This window comes from Gopherus flavomarginatus, chromosome 6 (genome assembly GCF_025201925.1).
Source record: "Gopherus flavomarginatus isolate rGopFla2 chromosome 6, rGopFla2.mat.asm, whole genome shotgun sequence".
NCBI classification, from domain to species: domain Eukaryota; kingdom Metazoa; phylum Chordata; order Testudines; family Testudinidae; genus Gopherus; species Gopherus flavomarginatus.
This window is the reverse complement of record NC_066622.1, coordinates 113,621,672-113,640,996: the sequence shown is the minus strand read 5'-3', so window position 1 is coordinate 113,640,996 and position 19,325 is coordinate 113,621,672. Positions and strand designations below refer to the sequence as shown.

Genomic DNA, 19,325 nt, shown 5'->3' with positions numbered 1-19,325 from the left:
TGTGAAATCAGTCAGTCACACTTGGCACATTTCTGCAATGACTGGAATCAGCATTGTAGTGGAAATGCTAGCATTTGGAGAAATACTCTAGATCAGAGAAAAGTTGTGAAACTTTCAAAACTTCACAGAGAAGAAAGGGAAAAATGACACTTATGAGATCTTCAGGGTCCTGCAGCTCATAGAGCATTTACATTTATTAAAGTGACATGAATCGAAACAATAAAAATAAATGCTTTCAAATATATTCATGGATACTCTATATTCTATATTATCTCAATCCACAAGATGATCCTGTACATGCAAAAAAACCCACAAATCAAGATGAGACTGTACTATAAAGTTTTATTAAAGGGAGTTTCTCTGGCATATTATGCATGAATAATAAATATTTTATTTGTAAATATATCAATGTTTTGTTTAATTACAAATATGGCAAAAATGGTACGTGAATAAAATTGATTGTAATGGTTTCTTCTGGCCTGAAAAATCTATGAAAATCATTATCTATGCTCCTGTATCTATATACAACTATTCAGAACTGTAAAGAACTAGTTTTGAGTTTTCTGTTACAGTATACACATACCTCAGCTGATGTTCTGAGGCACATGATTTGGAGGCAAATGCTCCCAACATCTGAAAAATTGCACATATTTCATGTCATGTATAGAACATATATACAAGTTTGGCAGTGGCATATCTATCCTAACTGTTCAAAAGGGAAGTCCAAATTCAAAGACAGATGAGCAAACATGCCTGAACACTCATTTGTAATCAGGGGAATAAACTATTTCTAATAGATGCTCTTCCAAAATATGAAGACCTAAATAACACACCAAGATTATGAATCAAATCCAGAAAATCTTTGACTTGTAGCATAAGAGCTTGAAGACTTGGGTTTTCCCTCCAAAGATCAATGGCAAGCAAGGTGGAAGGACACCAATATCTCCAACTAATACCTCATTAAAGACCAAACAATCCAGTGGCTTTTCATTCCCCTAGAAAATATGGTCCACCTTGAACAGCATCCACACCTCACATGGCAGAAGCACCTACAATCTTCATAAATGGGGACGGATACAATCCTATCTGTGACTGCAGAAATAGACTTCTAACTATGGAACACTCATCAATGTCCCAAACGATCATATCGCAGCAGTATCTCTGACATCCATTCTGTATCACTTGAAGTTATCAATTGGATTGCCAGTCTGGACTTGGACATCTAACATTGCTGGTTTTAAGCCATACAAAAGAATAAGGTGGAGAATAAATATAGCATCCTACTGTCCATCAGTTTGTATCTTATTTTCATTACAGTCTTTGTATGTGTGTATATCTATCTATATATATAGATAGATAAATAGATAGATATATACACACACACACACACACTTGATGTTTTCCAGTAGTCTCCTAATATATGTTCATTACTTAGCTCTGTTTCATTTTGTGCTCCCGAAGGAGATGAAATGTTGAATGTTGTCTTTGCCCATTTCTTGAGGAGAATTCTGACACTGGTAAATCTTTTGAAGTTTGTTTGTGTAGGAAAGCATAAAAAGAAATATGACAGACTCAACTGACAAAGTCATTGTATGTTTTTTGAACTTTTGTTTATGGGAGCAAGATATAAGGGAGAGCAGATGTCATTATTTGTGATTTTTTTTAAATAAATTCAGATTAGGTTTAGGAGCATCATGGCAAGGTGACAGAAGATAAGCAGCAATATATGATTTTGGATAAGAGCATGTCAACATGTATAATCTTGAAGGGAACTGTCAAGGTAAATACCTCATATTACATGCATTACTACTACTATCTAATATGCTAAATTCTGTTGTAATATGACACATTCTGGTCAATTACATCTGGACCATCTGCACTGATTTTAGTGAAGTTTGTCTAAATTTAGAATGGCAGAACAGAGCAGAATTTGGCCTTTAGATTATTATTGTTGAAAGTATTAATAAAATTGAAGTCACATATCACCATTTAGGGTGCTTACTTTTTGCATTTCACTCTGCTACACTAAGAGAATCAGACAAGTCTCATGCACTAGTTATAACAATGGTGTTGTATTAATGGTTTCCAACAATGCAAGGGATTAAATTAAAAAAAAAACACCAAGAAATTATTTTATTTAGATATAAAGGTGACTAGCCTTTCTTCTGATTTAGAGAGACAAATATATGTAAAACTTAAAGCAACACAGGACAAATCACTGGAAATTGAGTGGTCTTCTCTCACTGGACTAAGACTTCATGAGTTTAACAAGTCTTCCATTCATTTAACCTGGAAGAACTTCCTTCTTTTGAAAAACCCATGCACTTTTAGTGGTCTGCACTCACCAGTCACATCATATTTACAGTAAGTGAACTGCACCTGTCTAAGCAAGATACTTCATACATATCTCTGAGCTACACATAGCAAGAAACACACCAGTGAATTCTGGTAGTGACGTCCAGATAACCATCAAAGCAAAGCTTGTAAAGTGTGGGGTGTCATAAAACTTCCAAGCTGCATGTGTAAGTACATTGGCCATTTATTATAGTTGGTATATCTGTGATGAATCACACAAAAGATTCCCTCTGTCCTTCTAAACTCTAGCTCACTTCATCCTGAAGTATCAGTCTGGCACTTTAATGAATACAAAATGCACATAAAAATTAGACCTGGCTGAATTTTTTTGTGTGAACCACTTTTTCCATGAAAAAAAAGACATATTTGACTGAAACAATTCATAAATTTGGGTTGATTTTGGCAAACTGTCGATTTAAAAAAAATGTTGACAGCTCATTTCTGTCTTTTGGAAATGTTCCACCTTTTTTTGTTCAGAAAGACATATTTCAGAATTTCATTCAAACATTTAAATAAATTACAAACCCTCAAACAAAATGTTTTGATATTTTGTTCAAGCCAAAACAATTTTTTCCCCAATTTTTCAGTTTGGCCACCAAACTGAAAAATCAATTATTTGCATTACATAAAATGACAGCATCTATGTAATATAGTGATACTAATAGAACAACATGTTTTCACACCATTGTCAATATGAATTTTGGGACCTGATCCTGCTTTCTATGAAATAAATGGGAATTTTGCCATTCAATGGATGTAAAAATAGGTCCTCTCTATGTTGTTATGTTGCTCCTTTTCATGTGATTCATCAGATATATCACTTAAATCAAATTGGAAGAAAGTTTAAATAATGAACAAAGATGAAAAAATATATATACCCAAAAAAAGCAGCAGAACATTAACATTTTTGGTTTACAAGTTGGCCACTTGGAGTGCTATACAATAAGCACTTCATTTTAATGGCTCATAGAATCATAAAAGTAGTGGACTGGAAGGTGCCTCAGTAAATCATCTAGTCCAGCCCTCTGCACTCAAGGCGAGACTAAGTAATAACTAGACCATTTCTGACAGATGTTCTTAAAAACCTCCAGTGACGGAGATTCCATAACCTCCCTTGGCAATTTGTTCCTGTGCTTAACTACCCTGACTGTTGGAGAATTTTCCCAAATGCCCAACCTAAACCTCCGCTGCTGCAGTTTAAGCCCATTCTTCATTTTGAATTCTTTGGGGGTAATTATTTAAATTTAATAAGTAGATTTTATTTTCTTAAATTGTAAGAAATACATGAGAAATACCTATGGAAAACTTAACTTAACTTGGAAGAAATGGCAAATTTCAAGCAGAAAATAGAAAATGTGAAAAGCATCCAGACTGACTCTGAAGTATTTACATTAGATCTTAACAGAAATAAGCTCAGAAACTGCATGGAATATGGAAAGAAGACACAGGACAGTTTAGTCCTCTGCTGGTATAAATTGGGCTAGCTCTATTGACTTCAGTGGAACTATACTGATTTACACTAGATGCTTTATATAATTTATTGTTATTGTGGGATCTATTTGGTCCTCAATGCTCTCATAACTCCAGTTGACATTAGTAAAAATTTACATAAAAATCAAGGGCAACAACAATGTGTTCCTCATACATATAGTAGCTCTCAAACCAAATATTGTCTGAATTCTAATGCTAGAGACTAAAAAATAAAAATGAATTGGCTTAAAATATTTATTAATTAAAAAAGTTAAAATATTTGTTTATACAAAGATGATGAGAAAATGCTCATGCAAAATCTTCACATACAATAAAAATAACTCAAATATTAATATGATAGTTTTATAAGATAGCTTCTTTATAGTAACTTTGATGGGGAAGTGTTGCTGTAATCTGTATGCCTGAAAGCACCATTCAAAGTAATTCCAAAGCCATATTTGAAAGTTATAAGTTTTTCTATGACACTTATACCAAGATTTACACACTCATCACTATGATTAACAATAAATACCCTATTACTACTACTCAGAAAACTAGACATAAACATATGAACATTGAGTGATGAATTCCTCAATACCACTGTACTTCTAAACAATTTATGTTAATACATAAAGTTGCCAAAAAATAGATTTAGATAATTCCCTTAAATGATGAACATATATTGTAATGGATGACATCTGTTTTCTGCTTAATTACAAATCTGCATTGAATTTATAATTTGTGTATATTACAAGTAATTTGCATAATTAAAACAATTAAGGGATTGACATATCATGGCAATTAGAAATGCATCAAACTATGAATGTTGTACAAAAGAGAGCTTCAATATGAAACATTAATTCTCTGAGAACTAAATATCCTACAGGTTCCTGCAGAGGAACCTGAACAAATTTAACTTGTGTTCACTGAACCTCAGTATGAAAAGATATTTCTCAGGGATATCTGGTTCTTCTTTAAACTGTTGGAAATTGAATCAGAAAAAGACAAAAAATGCTGTTTCTTCATTTCATTTTCTATGGCAGTCACAGTATTAACTTGTGTGTTTATTGCAGATTTCAAGAATTCTTATCTCATTTTCCGTAGCCTTATTCTGTTTTCTTTGTCCCTCTTTTTAAGAATAAGAATGAACTGGTTGAAAAAATGCTCTTGGTCTTTTTTCTTCTGAACAAGTCGAAACCGCTGATCTCTGCCATATTTCTCTGCAAACTCTTTAAATGTTGTTCTGCAGAAAAAAGTCAAACATGAGCAAGGCATCATTTAAAGCTTTGCACTTTTGAATATATTATCAGATTATTTAGTCCTTAGTTTTACATCTTACTTTTCATACTGCTCTTAAAAGTACCAAGATTGTTCTTCCTGAAACTATTTGTCAAGAAGGTCAGTGTCACCACTGTGAGAGAAGAGGCAACACCAAGGTTAAAATCAGCTTTGCTCCATGATTAGCTTGAGTTGTCTGCACTAATTATTATTCTCATATTCATATACTGTATATTTATTGAATTTTTTAACCCTGGTGATATAGAATCATGGACATGGTGGTTGCTAAAATATGTTTTTTATTTACTACTCTAGCTAGGTAATATTTTTTGTTGCTGAATGATATTTTTAGAGAGGCTTATCCTCGGCTTTTCCATGATTATTTAGCATCATAACAGAAAATACTATGATGTCTAACCAACAGCAAAAAATATTTGTCAGCAACACATGGTATATGATACCTGAAGAAAGAACTGTAGTTTGATCTCTTCTAATATGACACAGGAAATTTGCCTAAGGATGACATGATCAGGCCTAGTATTTTCAAATGTGATTGCTATATATGAGAACAAAGCTCCTGGATTATATTTGACTCAGATATTATGGTGCTGAGCATGGTAAGCACCTGGATAAATAGACATTTGGCTGAACAAACTCATATGATGTGTAAGTAAGTTTCCGCTCAGAAATCGCCAATAGCAAAGTCAGGAAATATGTTAATTAGTTATAGAATATAATAAAACATTGGCATTCTGCTCAAAAGTCACTAATATGTTATTTTCTTTTCCTGGATATCTAACCTGATATTTCCCCTTTGTTGTTGTTTATTTTAAGTTACACTCAAATTATTTTGATAAGTCCTGGAAAACTACAGAGGTAACAGAATATTGGAGAAAAGTAATTGTAATATGTAGGAGCTGGTATACAGAATGTGATGTGAACTGGAGATGGGCCCAAACTGCAAAAGCAATACTGGGATCTATCTCTAATTCTGCCATTAACTTGCTGTGTGACCTTGCACAAAGTTATTTATCCTCTCTGTGCCTCAATCTCTTCATTTGTACAATTTGGATTGTGATACACTCTTTTGTGAAGTGCTTTGAGATTTTCAGATAATTGGTATTAAACAAAATAAAAGATCTAAATGTCACAAAAGTTTAGCTGGAATAAGATCCAGAGTTTTGTCTTAATACATCCATGCAGCACTTGGATATTATCGAAAATTTATAAACATAGAATTGTGTGTGTGTGTGCGCGCGCGTGTGTGTGTGGAGTTGTGACATTTGGATCCAGAAAGTACAAGGGGGGTTATATCTAGAGATGGTTTAGGATCATCTCTAGAATGAATGTTGGGAATTCTGGAGATTGGTTTGCTATGTGCTCCTCTGTGTCTATTGTGACAATACTTGTGGCTGGTTGCTTTACACTCCAATTGGTTTATTTTGTCAACGTTGGGGCTAGCTTGCTGCCTCCTTCTTTATTTTAGTTACTATTCACTCCCATAAGAATGTTGGCAATGATGGTTGTTCACTAACTGTGTGCTGTTGATAGTACACAGATTTGTACGTTCATCTTGGAAATTATCCGTTCTCTATTCGATAATACTACAGACTGATCAAGGATAATTTAAAGGGTGAGATTATTACTGCAGTTTGGGTGTCACAGATGAATAGGGCAACCTGAGAAAGTGTAAAATCCACTATGCTCCTGTAGGCCACGAATATTACAACTACACTCAGAGTAGTTTTGTTCTTGCAAACTAAAACACAACTGCTTGAGCAATTATTAGCTGTCACATTAGCCTGGAGTATTCTTAGTCCCATTGTCAAAGAGATATTTTTACTTTTTACTTCAATACAATCTGAAAAAAGGTTTACTTCTTTTTGTGTGTGAGCACACAGTGCCATGTAATTGTCTTCAATTTTTAGTAACAGAATTGTAATTTCTTCTTTATTTCTAATGATTTACCCAAAGTCAAAAAATAAAGAAAAAATATTTATCTACACATGATTTACAATGAAAAAGGAGTATCATAAGAATTTCATTTCTTATATATAATTCTTGACCCTATTACTTGAAAAGGCTTTGAAGAAACAAGCAATAGCAACTTAAAATCTCACTGAGATGCACAGGCACAGCATTAATGATAACTTCTTTAGCAAATGTAATTTCTTTTTTGTCAAAAAACAACAAATGGAAAATGCTTAGTGATTTTACATTAAAGACACTTTTATATATATATAAAAGTCTTCACTAGCAAGCCCAAGTACTGATTTTGCCCCAGATTCCTAAAGTGGCCCCCTCAAGGACTGAGCTCACAATCCTGAGTTTAGCAAGCCTATGCTCAAACCACTGAGCTATCCCTCCCCTTGTGGTATATGCCTCTTCCCAGTAATGTCACAAGGTACTACAAAGTATTATTGAGAAAGAAAGCATAAGATAACCTTAGCGTTTAGGGCAACAGTAAAAGAAGAATAAGCCAATGACTTTATCCCACCCACAGGACTCAATTTGCAATGTAATTTTTTTCACAAAAATTGACATTGAAATTTTACTGCACGCCAAGAATAACAATCATAAACTAATGTTACTATTTTTTGTTTTCATTAAGAAGAGACAATAAGTATTAATTGTTTCACAAAGTAGCTCCATACCGTGGTGACAGTTTGGATTCCTCCAGAAGTTTTTTAAATTCTTCTTTGGCTTGCAATAATTTATTTTTCTTTTCCTTGTACTCTTCTCTTATTCTGGTCTTGACAAACTGCTCAAATATCTGTTTTTTTTAAAGAGAGACAAATATAGAAGCATTTATTAACAAACACATTGGGGTATACCTGCTTGATCTAAGGGTTACAGACTTTCACAACTGCAATGCTTTATCTGCATAATGGGTTGGAGGTGCCAATTTAGGCAGTTAATGTCTACATCCTAACACAAAGTGCAACCGTAATCAGAACTTCTTGTCATAGGTGTAGATCACTCGTCATGCTCACAGCTAAATATTCATAAGATTCACATTGTGTTTATTTGGTTTGAAGTATGCATTTTCCCTGAACTGCTTGAATTCCTGACTGTGGACCAGAAAACTGTCCATGGTGCTCAGATAGCAATTTCTGGAAGTTACATAAAGAAAGACTGAATGATCCTTGAGCTCAGCTTGATGCACTGTACACATGTATATGAAGCCAATAATGCCTATGTGAGATCAGTGGGATGCAGGCACCTAGATTCTTTAAAAAATCCCTCAAGATGCCCATCTGCATCTTTAGGCACCAAAATATCTCTGTGAATTGTGCTCGAAAAAGAAAGAGCTGTGTAGGCACAAATAAAATTAAATGTTTTGCTTACAAATATTTACAGTTGTTTAACACTGAAATGGTGGAACAAAAGGAGCTGTTCATCAAAACACTCTCAGTTTGCTTTATCTGCCAATTTCTTGTTTGCACTGTAAAAAGTACACAAACCTAGTCTGGGTACTAAGGAGTTTCCATTTACTCATGAATGATGCATCTGTGCAAATCTACATTTCATGCAAGATAAAGTGAAAAATCATTCGGTCTACTCTATGAAACTGAAATGAAACTGGTATGTAGTAACATGGATTCTTATCCGATGCACAGTTAAGGGAAGAAATAGATCTCGTAAAGTGTACACTCAAAAGTGGTATAAGAAAGAGGGACCAGGAAACTCAAGCCAAAAATGCAGATGAATTGATTGTAAGTGTTCTTACATTTTGGCTAAATAAGTGCATGATAGGAACAAATGAAATACATAAAAACAGTTGATGATGCCTCTGCTAGTGTTACCACCATGCCTTCACCTTCAATATTGGCAAACCCATTATCATTTAGTTCTATCGACTGCAAAAGTGCTGGGCTAGCAGGGCCGGTGCAACCATTTAGGCAAACTAGGTGGCTGCCTAGGGTGCCTAGTGGTTGGGGGCGCCTAAAAGTCCCCTCAGATGAGGAGGTGGAGTGGAGGTGAGCTGGGTAGGGGGGCGCGCGGGGAGGGCTACCCGCAGTAACGGGGGGGGGGCGCACAGGGGAACAGCTCCACGCCCCAGCTTACCTCCACTCTGCCTCCTCCGCTGAGCACACAGCCCAGCTCTATCAATCAATCTCCTTCAATCAGCTCCGCAAGCCTGGGCAGGGAGGAGAATTAGAGCAGTGCCAGTGTGCTCAGTGGAGGAGGCGGAGCCGAGGTGAGCTGGGGCGGGCTACCCAGGCAGAGGTAGCTGCCGTGGTGGTGGGGGGAAGTCTCCCTGGGCAGGGTTAGTTGCCGTGGGAGGATGAGGGGGGAGTGGGGTTAGCTGTTGCAGTGGTGGGGGATAGCTGCTGGGGGGGGGCGCTCCCTGGGTCGGATGCTGAGTTAGCTGCCATGGGGGGGGTGGGGTTAGCTGGGGGGGGTGCAAGGTGGAAGTTTCGCCTAGGGCGTGAAACTTCCTTGCACCGGCCCTGTGGGCTAGCAATCATAATTGTTTTCTAAAAGTACTAACATATGGAAGAGCTTGTCAAAGAATATATAGTTTGCCTCTTGGGGTCAATGGAAGGCACTCCGATCATACTGCTTACACAGTATTTATTTTTGTCCAAATCTCAACTGTATAAGGGAAAAAATACAATAGAGTGTTCAATCTCTCTTTTAACAACAGACAATTCCAATGAATAATGGAATTTTTAAGCAACCTCTTTGTTAGTGTTACAGAAAAGGAGTGTCTAAATTGACACTTGGTGATCTTAATAAATCAAAATTAATAGATCGCTTATTATCTAATACAATATCTCCTTCGCACATCATTATTTCTTGCCATAGGTTTCGCCATACTCTAATATATGATGCTGTCTTTCCACTGAGTGGTAAGAACCCTTTGGGAAATGCTGATAAGTAAACAGACAAAACATGTAGTATTCCATAAAAGATCATTCCATTCCTCAGACAGCACCAAGAAGCTACACACAAACATAAAAACCAGAGTTCACATCACGATCAAACTAACACTAGTAAAAGATCAAGTCAAGAGACCCTGCTCTTTCAGACACCTGCAGCTAAAATGGGTTCCTGCCCTTTCTGGTTGTGGGCAAAATTAACCTATACTTTTCAAGCTTCCTCTTTGTCTGAGACCAAACGAAGGAGGCCGCATCAATTATTTATATAAAAAGCCGTCACGTGGACACTGATTCCTTTATTTAATTTGTATGTGTTCTTCACAAACTCATCATAGAGTCTCCACAACATGGATTAATTCAGATAACTCCAAAACTGCATGGACATGCATCTACCTAATGCCAAAAACTTACAGATTTACAGCAGAGATGATTTTTCTCCCTCCCACACTGATAGTTAAACCTGAAATAAGGCCCTGGAGTCAGCGTCAGACAAGGCAAAATTTTCCATGCATCTGATGATAGGGGAAATAATGTTTCTTACTAATTTTAGCCATATTGAAACTAATATATGATGATTCATTAAGTCGGTCATCTAATCTTGTCCAAGGCCACCCTCCCACTCAGGTCACTTGAAACAAAAGAGAATAATGGCTAAATAAGTGTAATTGGCTCCAGTTCGAGGCCACAACATCTAAGTGTCCATAATTCCAGTATTCAAACCACTTACTAAAATATGTTAGACCCATGGCACCTGGCTCACAGTTCAATATTTCTATCCAGCAAGTCATCTAAAATTGGAAATCTCTGTTTGATTGACCTTTACTTACAATGAACTATTTTAGGTAACGGTCCTCAAAAATGCATGGATTAGTTCTTAGTATATGCACATTTAAAAATAGTTCCCAGACTGGTTCATTTGATTGCTGGCTCAGAAAATCCAGGGCTCACTCTCTCGTCACCTTCTCCATGCTTCTTAACACGGCGTCTAATTATTTTCCACTTCTACATTGATTTTAAGCTTTAATTATTTTCTGTCTCTGTATCAGCATTAGCATGACTTTGATCTTCTCTATATAGTTATGCCATGTCCTTGCTTTTCATAATCATTTTCCTTGAGTATTTAATATATCCCATAAATGAGGCCCATGTCAGCAAGACTTCAAGCTAAAGCCTATATGATATGTTTTTATTATGTGTATTCATTATGGTTTTTTATTGTATCATGCATACGCTTGATAGAAAGAAAGAAGCAATAAAGCCTGATTGATTGAGCAAGGTCTACATTGTGCCCTTGTTGAGTCACTGAAGGAAATACAAAGCCTTCTTGCTATGTCATCCCGTCTCCTTGATCAGTTACTAAGCTCCCATTCTAATTGTTTCTCTCATATTTTCACAATCAAACATTTAAAGAAAAATTAAATTTGGAAAGGGATTACATGGAAACGGTATGTTAATATATTTTTAATATTAATGACAAAAGAGTATTACTGTATGTGTTTCTTTAAGGAGTTTTCCACATGTACTCTGTATCACAGGCAACTGTTCCCTCCCTATAGAGCCCCACAAAGTTCAGTGCTTTTCATCATCCCAGTCAATAACTATATGAAGCCATTTTGGGAACAATAGAGATAATATCGGCGGAAGCATCAGCAATACATCCAGTTCAACACCCGGACAACAATCACTTCTATATCTCTTGTATGACAAAAGTTAACATGACCATATCCCAGCTTCCCCAAGCTCTTGGATGATGATTGGGAGCTAAACCCAGAGTGACTGAGGTAATGATAAGATGGAACATTTTGGAGAACAGACCTTCTTCATAACATTCCTATTATTGGGAGCAGTTGTCCTCAGTTTGTTAGGTTGGTTTGAGCCCTGGATTCCTTTTAGTACTGGATACCCAAATAACCATGGTTACAAAAAAAAATCTACTTCCATTCACAGCTTGCTAGAAAACTGTGCTCATCCTATCAGACACAAACCTATCCATCCCAATTCCATTCATCCATTAACTCCAGGGCTGACTACTGCAACATATCATGAATAAAGCCAAATACCCTGAGAAAATTTTAGCTGGTACAAAGTGCATCAGTACATCTGCTAAAGTAACACAAATCACTGTAGAAACAGCACTCTATTGTCCACCCTCCCTGATTTTCAAAACTATTTTGGGGATTGGTCCTAGCTATATGAGCGCCCATCTATCTGTCTCTACAATCCTGGCCAACAGTGACAAATATGTTCTATGGGTTGATCAACATGGAGACTTGTGAGTACAGGAGACAGGACTTTCACAAGAACAGCGCCCAGACTCAGTCTCATTCACAATTTTTTTTTAAATCCTTAACTGTAGTTAACATTATAAATCCAGGGAGGAAGAGAGGGAGGTTACTCCTGTTTATTTTTTAACAGTTACATACAGTTACAATGGTAAGGGTCACCAATAAGATACTGGATAGACAGATAGCATACATTACTAATTCTCTTTTGAACTCACCTGTTTACGTTCTTCAGAGTTTAGCAGAAGGTAGCGTGGGTCAAATACTATTTTGTGTAATTCTTTTTCCCATGTAGAAAATGCTGAGACCTGAAGAAATACATGAATGCATCTGCTTTAGACAATATTACTAGAAGGTTCTGTAATAAAGAAGTGTTCCAATTTCCAAAACAATATTTAATTGCATTGATTCTCCTGGCAAAATATTCAGTAAAAGGTGACAGGTAGAATTTTTTTGGAGGGAAATAAAATGAAGAATGAAAGTTAAAGGGAAAACTAGATGAAGAAAACCAATCTGAAAGTGAGAGTACCATTTCAGAGACTTGTCAATTCAAACAACAAGATAGCATTCTGATAGACGGCTTTCTTGAACTAGTGTGGGAAAATAATGTACCTGACAGGACAAATATAAGGAAGCAAACATATATGAGCAAATAAACAGGGGAAATTATTGTAATTTTTCAATCCCTTGAGTTAATTTTAATTGCTTTCTCACCTTCAATATACATTATTTTATATTTTCACTTACTAGACACCTCTATTTAGCCATCTCTGCTTATCTCTAGTTAAATATATCCTTTGATCTTTATTTACATGTAATCTGACCATCTGACTACTAATATTTCCTTAAATATAGCCTTTAATTCTATTTTTTCTGGAAGTTTCAGTCTGTTTATGTGAAAATTTTTATAACCATAAACCCCTAAATAGAAAGAGGTTGGCTTTAACTAAAAAAACAACAATTAAAAACCCTCTTGTTGTGGATGTTGTGTGGGGCAAGCACACCTGAAAGCGGGAGAACAGACAGATAGTTAATGAGCACTCTGAAAACAGGTTGGCAAAATATATTGTGATTGAGTGGCAAAGGATGGTTGAATTCTAATCTGTGTGTGCAGAGTGACAGTTTATCTGATTAGTGCCAGACTATCAATACTGATTGTTAAAGATACAGTGTAACCATTAGGTAGGTCTACATAAAAAAAGGAAATTCCACACGCCTTCTCTCCCTCCTCCCAATAAAAGATTTCACTGAACATTTTTAAAAACACGTGACTGAATGATGCATGTAATCTAGTGGATTAAGATATGATTAGTTATTTGCATAATGGTAGTGAGTAGAGGCCTGGGCTCCATTTGCTAGGCACTGTACAAATATATAACAAAAAAGATAGCCATTGTCCTGAAAAGGTAGCCCCCTCAATGCTCCTGAAGAATACTCTCCACCAGTAAATCAAGTCAAACTTCAGTTAATTTAAAGCAATATATATCGTCTTTACCCAAATAAAATTAAGGGCCCTATTATGGCTGCTTATGTGAAGGTGCACTAAGGAAAGTTATAATAATTGGGCCTACAAATTTACTCTCATTGTAAGCTCAACTTGGGGGGGAAGTGGTTAAACATTTATAAAATGCCACAATCACCTTTACTAAAAAGGGGAGAGGCTGATGGGGAATGACTGAAGCCTGAGACCCACGGTGAGGGAAGACAGCCTGAACTTTGCTGGGTGGGGGAGAGGAGGCTCCAGCATCCACTGCCAGGGCAGCTGACAGCTCCAAGCCCTCGCTGTCCATGGCACTCCAAGGCCCCCACTGGCTGACAGCTCCAGCCCTGCCACTCCAAGGCTGAAGCTGCAGGACAAAATGTCACAGAGGTCTCTGAAAGTCATGGAATCTGTGACAAATGCTTATCCTTAACCATAATGCTTCCTTCCACCACCCTTCTTCAGGTGTTCCAGCAGTTCTATCCTGCACTGCGCTCATCCTAGTTCCCCACTGACCCCGCAGAATGACCATTTCACCCTAGATTACATTATTTTATATATATATGTAGAACTGATAAATGAAATTCTTTTATTAAATGAAATTTATTTATTAATATTGTTCACTTTATTAATGTAACTTCTGTTCACCATTTATTACACTTGTCTATATTGTAACTTCTGTTCACTGTTTGCCATATTGTAATTCAAACCCCATTTTAAAACGCTCACTCCATTCTGTAAAAGTTTCCTCCAACCTTCATTTTTGCAAACCCTGCTGTAATCTTATTAGTTTATGAATCAACCTCCAGCCCCAGTCTGTCCTGATGAAATAAAGTTCAAACACCAATGGCTGAAGATGCAGACAAGAGCTCTAACAAAGTAAGAAGAGTCCACCCTAAAAAGAAAAGGTACAATAGAAGGAAGATCAAAGCCAGGTCCCAGGCTGAAAGTCACGCCTGCAGTTGATGGGTGATCAATCACCAAACCCAGAGGCAGCGTGACACAGCAAGACCTATAAACTCTGGATTCAAACTAAAGCCTACAAAAAGGATGGGTGAGATGGAAGACTTTGGAGGGTAACATTCTGCTGCCAACATGGAAGGGCATCGGTGCATGCCCAACAGAGACCCAGCCCTTCTTTGTGCCCGGCTTTCCTAGCCAGTTAGCTGCCACAAGCTACGAACCCAAGCTGCAAAATCAAACCACGAACTCAAGCTATATCCAGGACTGGTAACTATGCAGCAGCTGCAGAACATCTGATGGATATGTGTGTGTGTGTGTGCATGTGTGTATATGTGTGTGTATAGGTATGAGGTATAATGTGTGTGTATAAGGGTTAAGATATTAGTTATTGGTCATAAATCAAATTGTTATCATAATAAAAGTGGCATCTTTGTCTTGCTCCCTGAAAAGATCCTGTGTAGTTTTGTCTGTACAACACACACACACACACACACACACACACACACACACACACACACACACACACACACACATATTTTAAAAGGGCTTCATTCAACCAAACAAGAGCTGTTTAGTAATATTATGAAAGCTCAACTCAATCCAAAAAAGTATATACACAAATCAATGGAATGAGAGAAACACTCTAATGGGGAGTATCTGCCTTTTCTTTTCAGACTGTACACTCTTCGTGGAAGGAACTGTGCCTCCATCTGTTTTTGGAAAGCAGCAGCACTTTAGGTGATAGAATAATCTAAATAATAATAAGAATAAATTGTAACAAAAAGACTTCCTGATGTTCTCAGAAACATCCCTGCGGTTCCTCACTCTGAATGTGTTATTCTTTTAGGAAGCCATCAGAGGCAAGCATGCAAACAACTCCGCCTCTTTTGGTGCAGAATTATCTTTCGAGTGCCCCAGGCGGACTCATTTTGTTGCCATTAGCTCAATTATCAATCAAGAATTTTTCTTTGCAGCCAAGTCCCTGATATCAGAAGCATCATTAAATTCATAAGGCCAATGGGGACAAAATATTAGAGATGAGGATCTTTTATTTTCTTATTGACCTTTGCCCAGAAACTTTTATGATGTGGCATCCTCAATACATATGTGTTAAATCCTTAGCATGGCTTTCAAATTCCTACATCTAATTACAAAGAAGAGTAAATCACTAAAAATAAAATAAGTACGTGAAATATAATTTAAAAAGAATAGTTAACAATCAATCAGGAAACTTTTGATTACACAAAATGGATCTAAAGGAATTGGCTTTGCTACTAGAAAGCTATGGGAGCCGGAAAGTTTCAAAGTTATCTCAAGCAAATGTATAGAATTTAAAAAGATTGATTAACTTAAAAGTTGCTAGTTAAATTGTTACTATCCCTTGTGTCCTTCTGTAACATGATGCCATTGGATGGGTCATCATCATCTGTGAAGACTGAATGTGGATCCTTGGATCTAGAAGCACAGAACTCTAAAGCCCCCTGAAATTTTTTAATTTTTTTATATTTTATTTTTCGAGACTTTCATGTTATTTTGTTTAATCCATTTAAAGCATACAAGAAGAGTGTATGTGTGGGGTTGATGTCCCTGGATAGGGCGGAGTTTGCAGAACGAGCTTGCCCCGTACACACTGCACAGTGGCAGCTTCTGTTCCACGGGTGCTAGGCCCAGTTCTTTGTTTCAGGTGTTGCAACCTCTTGTATGGGGTCACAGTGCTGCTCAGGTTTGGCTCAGCCACCCCTCCATCATGATGACAGAATAGAGGCCGAGCCAAATTTGAGTGAGTGGTACTGTGATCCCATGCACCAGCTGCAACTCCACACACTCAAATTTGGCCTGGCTGCCCCCTTTTCCTGATGGAGGGGCAGTCAGGTCAAACCTGAGCAGTACCGAGACTCTCTTCATGAGGTCACAAAGCCTGGAGCAGGGCGCCAGGCCCAGGCCTTCAGGACACCAGCTGCAACTGCAGGGTGAGTTCTTTGTTTTATTTCATGTTATACATTGATTGTGGTTTCATTTCATGTCATTTTGCATTTGCAAAAAACCCCAGGGCTCTAAAAATCTCTCTTGCCTGAGCCTAAGAATCAATGTAACTTAGTTCAAAGGCTGTAGCAGCCTTAAACCCCTAGATATGGAATAGTCACTGTAGGGGACAGAGAGTCACATTATGTTAGTGTGGGTAACACTTCCAGAGTCTCCTTGTATCTTGTGGTTCAAAGTCAAATTAGACCAGGTGAAGGACTTCTCCATTCTGAGTAATCAGCTCTGGAGGAGTGGGGATCTACTCCTGCAACTGTTTTTTGGAGTCTGTCTATGGCATATGACTTAGGGTTGGTTTATCATTTACCATTTTGTCTTCCTTTTTTATCCTTGGTATTTTTTAAATCTCCCGAGTATATACACAAATTCTCTTTTTTTGGGAGGGGGGAAAAAAGTTGGGCTATTAAAGTCATTATTGTTTTAATTGCTGCTATAGATCTCTGCATGATGTTCCAGCTGTTTGTAATGGACATTTTAGAAATGAATTTGAAACAGTAAATATCCTGACTACAATAAACTAAATTCCATGTGAACATTGTTCTGATTACATGCTACTTTGTCAAAGAACTGGAGCATGCAGAGTGGAAGACAGGTAGAGATACTCTGATGACATCCAGAAATCAAGCAAGAAAATCCTCCCAGAACAAACCATGACCTCTGCAGCCTTATCCCCTAGCACAGAAAGAAGAGAAAGAACAGATTTGAGTTTGCTCTTGCTTTTTAATAATGCATTTGTGCTTTTTACCAGTGTTCAAAGCACAGTGAACAAATTCATTAAATTCAATATATTGAGTTTGAAGAGTGTGTTTAGAAGTTTAAGGAAGTTGAAATAGTTCATGTTATTACCCTTAGATTCCAAGGCTGTGTGTTTAATATAAAAATTTATAAGAACAGAAAAGAGCAAAGAGAGCAGCTTTCGGTGACTCATCAGACCAATGAGAAAGAATGCCACAGCATGACACCAGTTAGTGAGGCCAGGCAAAAGTGGCAAGACATAGTTAGCTAGTTGCCCTGTCGGAGATACAGTTCAGGTGATGTTATTGTTCTGAGTCTGTCTGGAAAAGGCAGCCTTGGAAGAAACTGTACATTATAGCATAGTTTTAATTCGGCTGCTCAGTTACAGCAGGAGCTATCTATTTAAGTACATGTATGGCCCGCTTACCCCAAGTACTCTGACTTCTTCATGTGTCTCGTTCCCAAGGCCAGCCACCATAAGCAGCAAAAGTTATATCAATGTGTGATAACTACTGCTATCTGTTGCATGAAATTTCAGGGGTGAGTGTGTGTGAGAGAGAAATCGTAGGAACTCTATTGCCTAAATACTACCATAAAAGTTATTGACATTTTAAAGTGTGTGCAATCCTGACACTCTTAATAGCTGAATCCCATTGGACTGTAAACTCTATTACTTCTGCCAGGGGCTCCTAGAGTGTGTGTCAAAATCTGGCCCCTCCTCTCCAGTAAACCTACAACTGCATTAGTTTGTGTCTATACTGGTGCCTTATTTGACATGCTTTCTCTTATCCAAGGGGACAACTACAAAAATGGAGGCACTGGATTACACAGAACCGCCATCCACAACCTAGCAGAAATGTATGAAATGAAATGTATTTTACTAATGGTTAATATGAGTAAGGGTATAGTTCTGCAGTCCCTAATAAGGCGAAACTGCCTTTGACTTCACTCTAAGTTTTGCCTTTGTACTGAATATTCAGGACTGGGCCCTGGAGCTGACAAAATTAATCCTAAACAGGAGATCATATCGAGACTGGGTTTTTACATAGGAAATCTTGCCATACACTTACATGTAGTGCTATTGTTTTACACTATAATAAATGAAATCATATAACTGAAAACTATATTTATGTTTAGCATTCTGTTATTCACACACATATATAAATATTTTATATATGTAAAAACACACACACACACACACACACAGTGGTATACAAACAGAATATTCTGTGCTAAACAGTAATCTTGACTGGCTGATGTGCTCTGTATTCTTAAAAATGCCTGCAGCAGCACTAATGCTATTCAAAGAAATCATCTATGAAAAAACAATAGCACTGCTGGAAAATGGCAAATGATATTTAAATAATCAGTATGAAACAGCAGTAATGACTTCACTCCACTGCATTTCTTGATGAAGTTATAACCAACTGGGATTAACCATCAACTTGCCCTGGACAGTTAGTGTTTAGTAAGTGCCTTGGGCCTCAGTCATTAAGCAATGTAGAATCAATATATATTTAAGTAATAACGGAAATGGCAAATTTCTGATTGTTCTAACAAGTTAATCTGAATTTCAGCAATATACAGCAATTTCAAAATGCCTTTCATATAACAATGCTGGTACTTTTAAACTTTGACCATGTCATTTGACCTGAATCATTGCACATTTATGGTGCTATAAAAATGTTTAGTAACATTTTAAAGTATTCTGTACATTTTTGAGCATAAATAATGAAATCGTAATAAGGTAATTTACTGATAGACTGCAGACATGCATATCTTAAATTTTGTCACCCCACAGTGTGTGGATTATTGATTAAAAACTTCCCCCCACCC

At 37.0% G+C, this 19,325-nt stretch overlaps 1 protein-coding gene across 1 annotated transcript in view; it reads right to left on the bottom strand.

Moving 5' to 3' along the window:
* Positions 1–4,139: 4,139 nt before the first annotated feature.
* TCERG1L (transcription elongation regulator 1 like) overlaps positions 4,140–19,325 on the bottom strand; it is a 220,228-nt gene continuing 205,042 nt past the window's right edge. The window contains exons 11-13 of the mRNA XM_050959457.1: positions 12,490–12,579; positions 7,758–7,876; positions 4,140–5,068 (exon numbers count right to left, since the gene is read on the bottom strand). Coding sequence (XP_050815414.1) covers positions 4,912–5,068; positions 7,758–7,876; positions 12,490–12,579 — 366 coding nt within the window. The 3' untranslated portion in view covers positions 4,140–4,911. The remainder of the gene's footprint in view (positions 5,069–7,757; positions 7,877–12,489; positions 12,580–19,325) is intronic.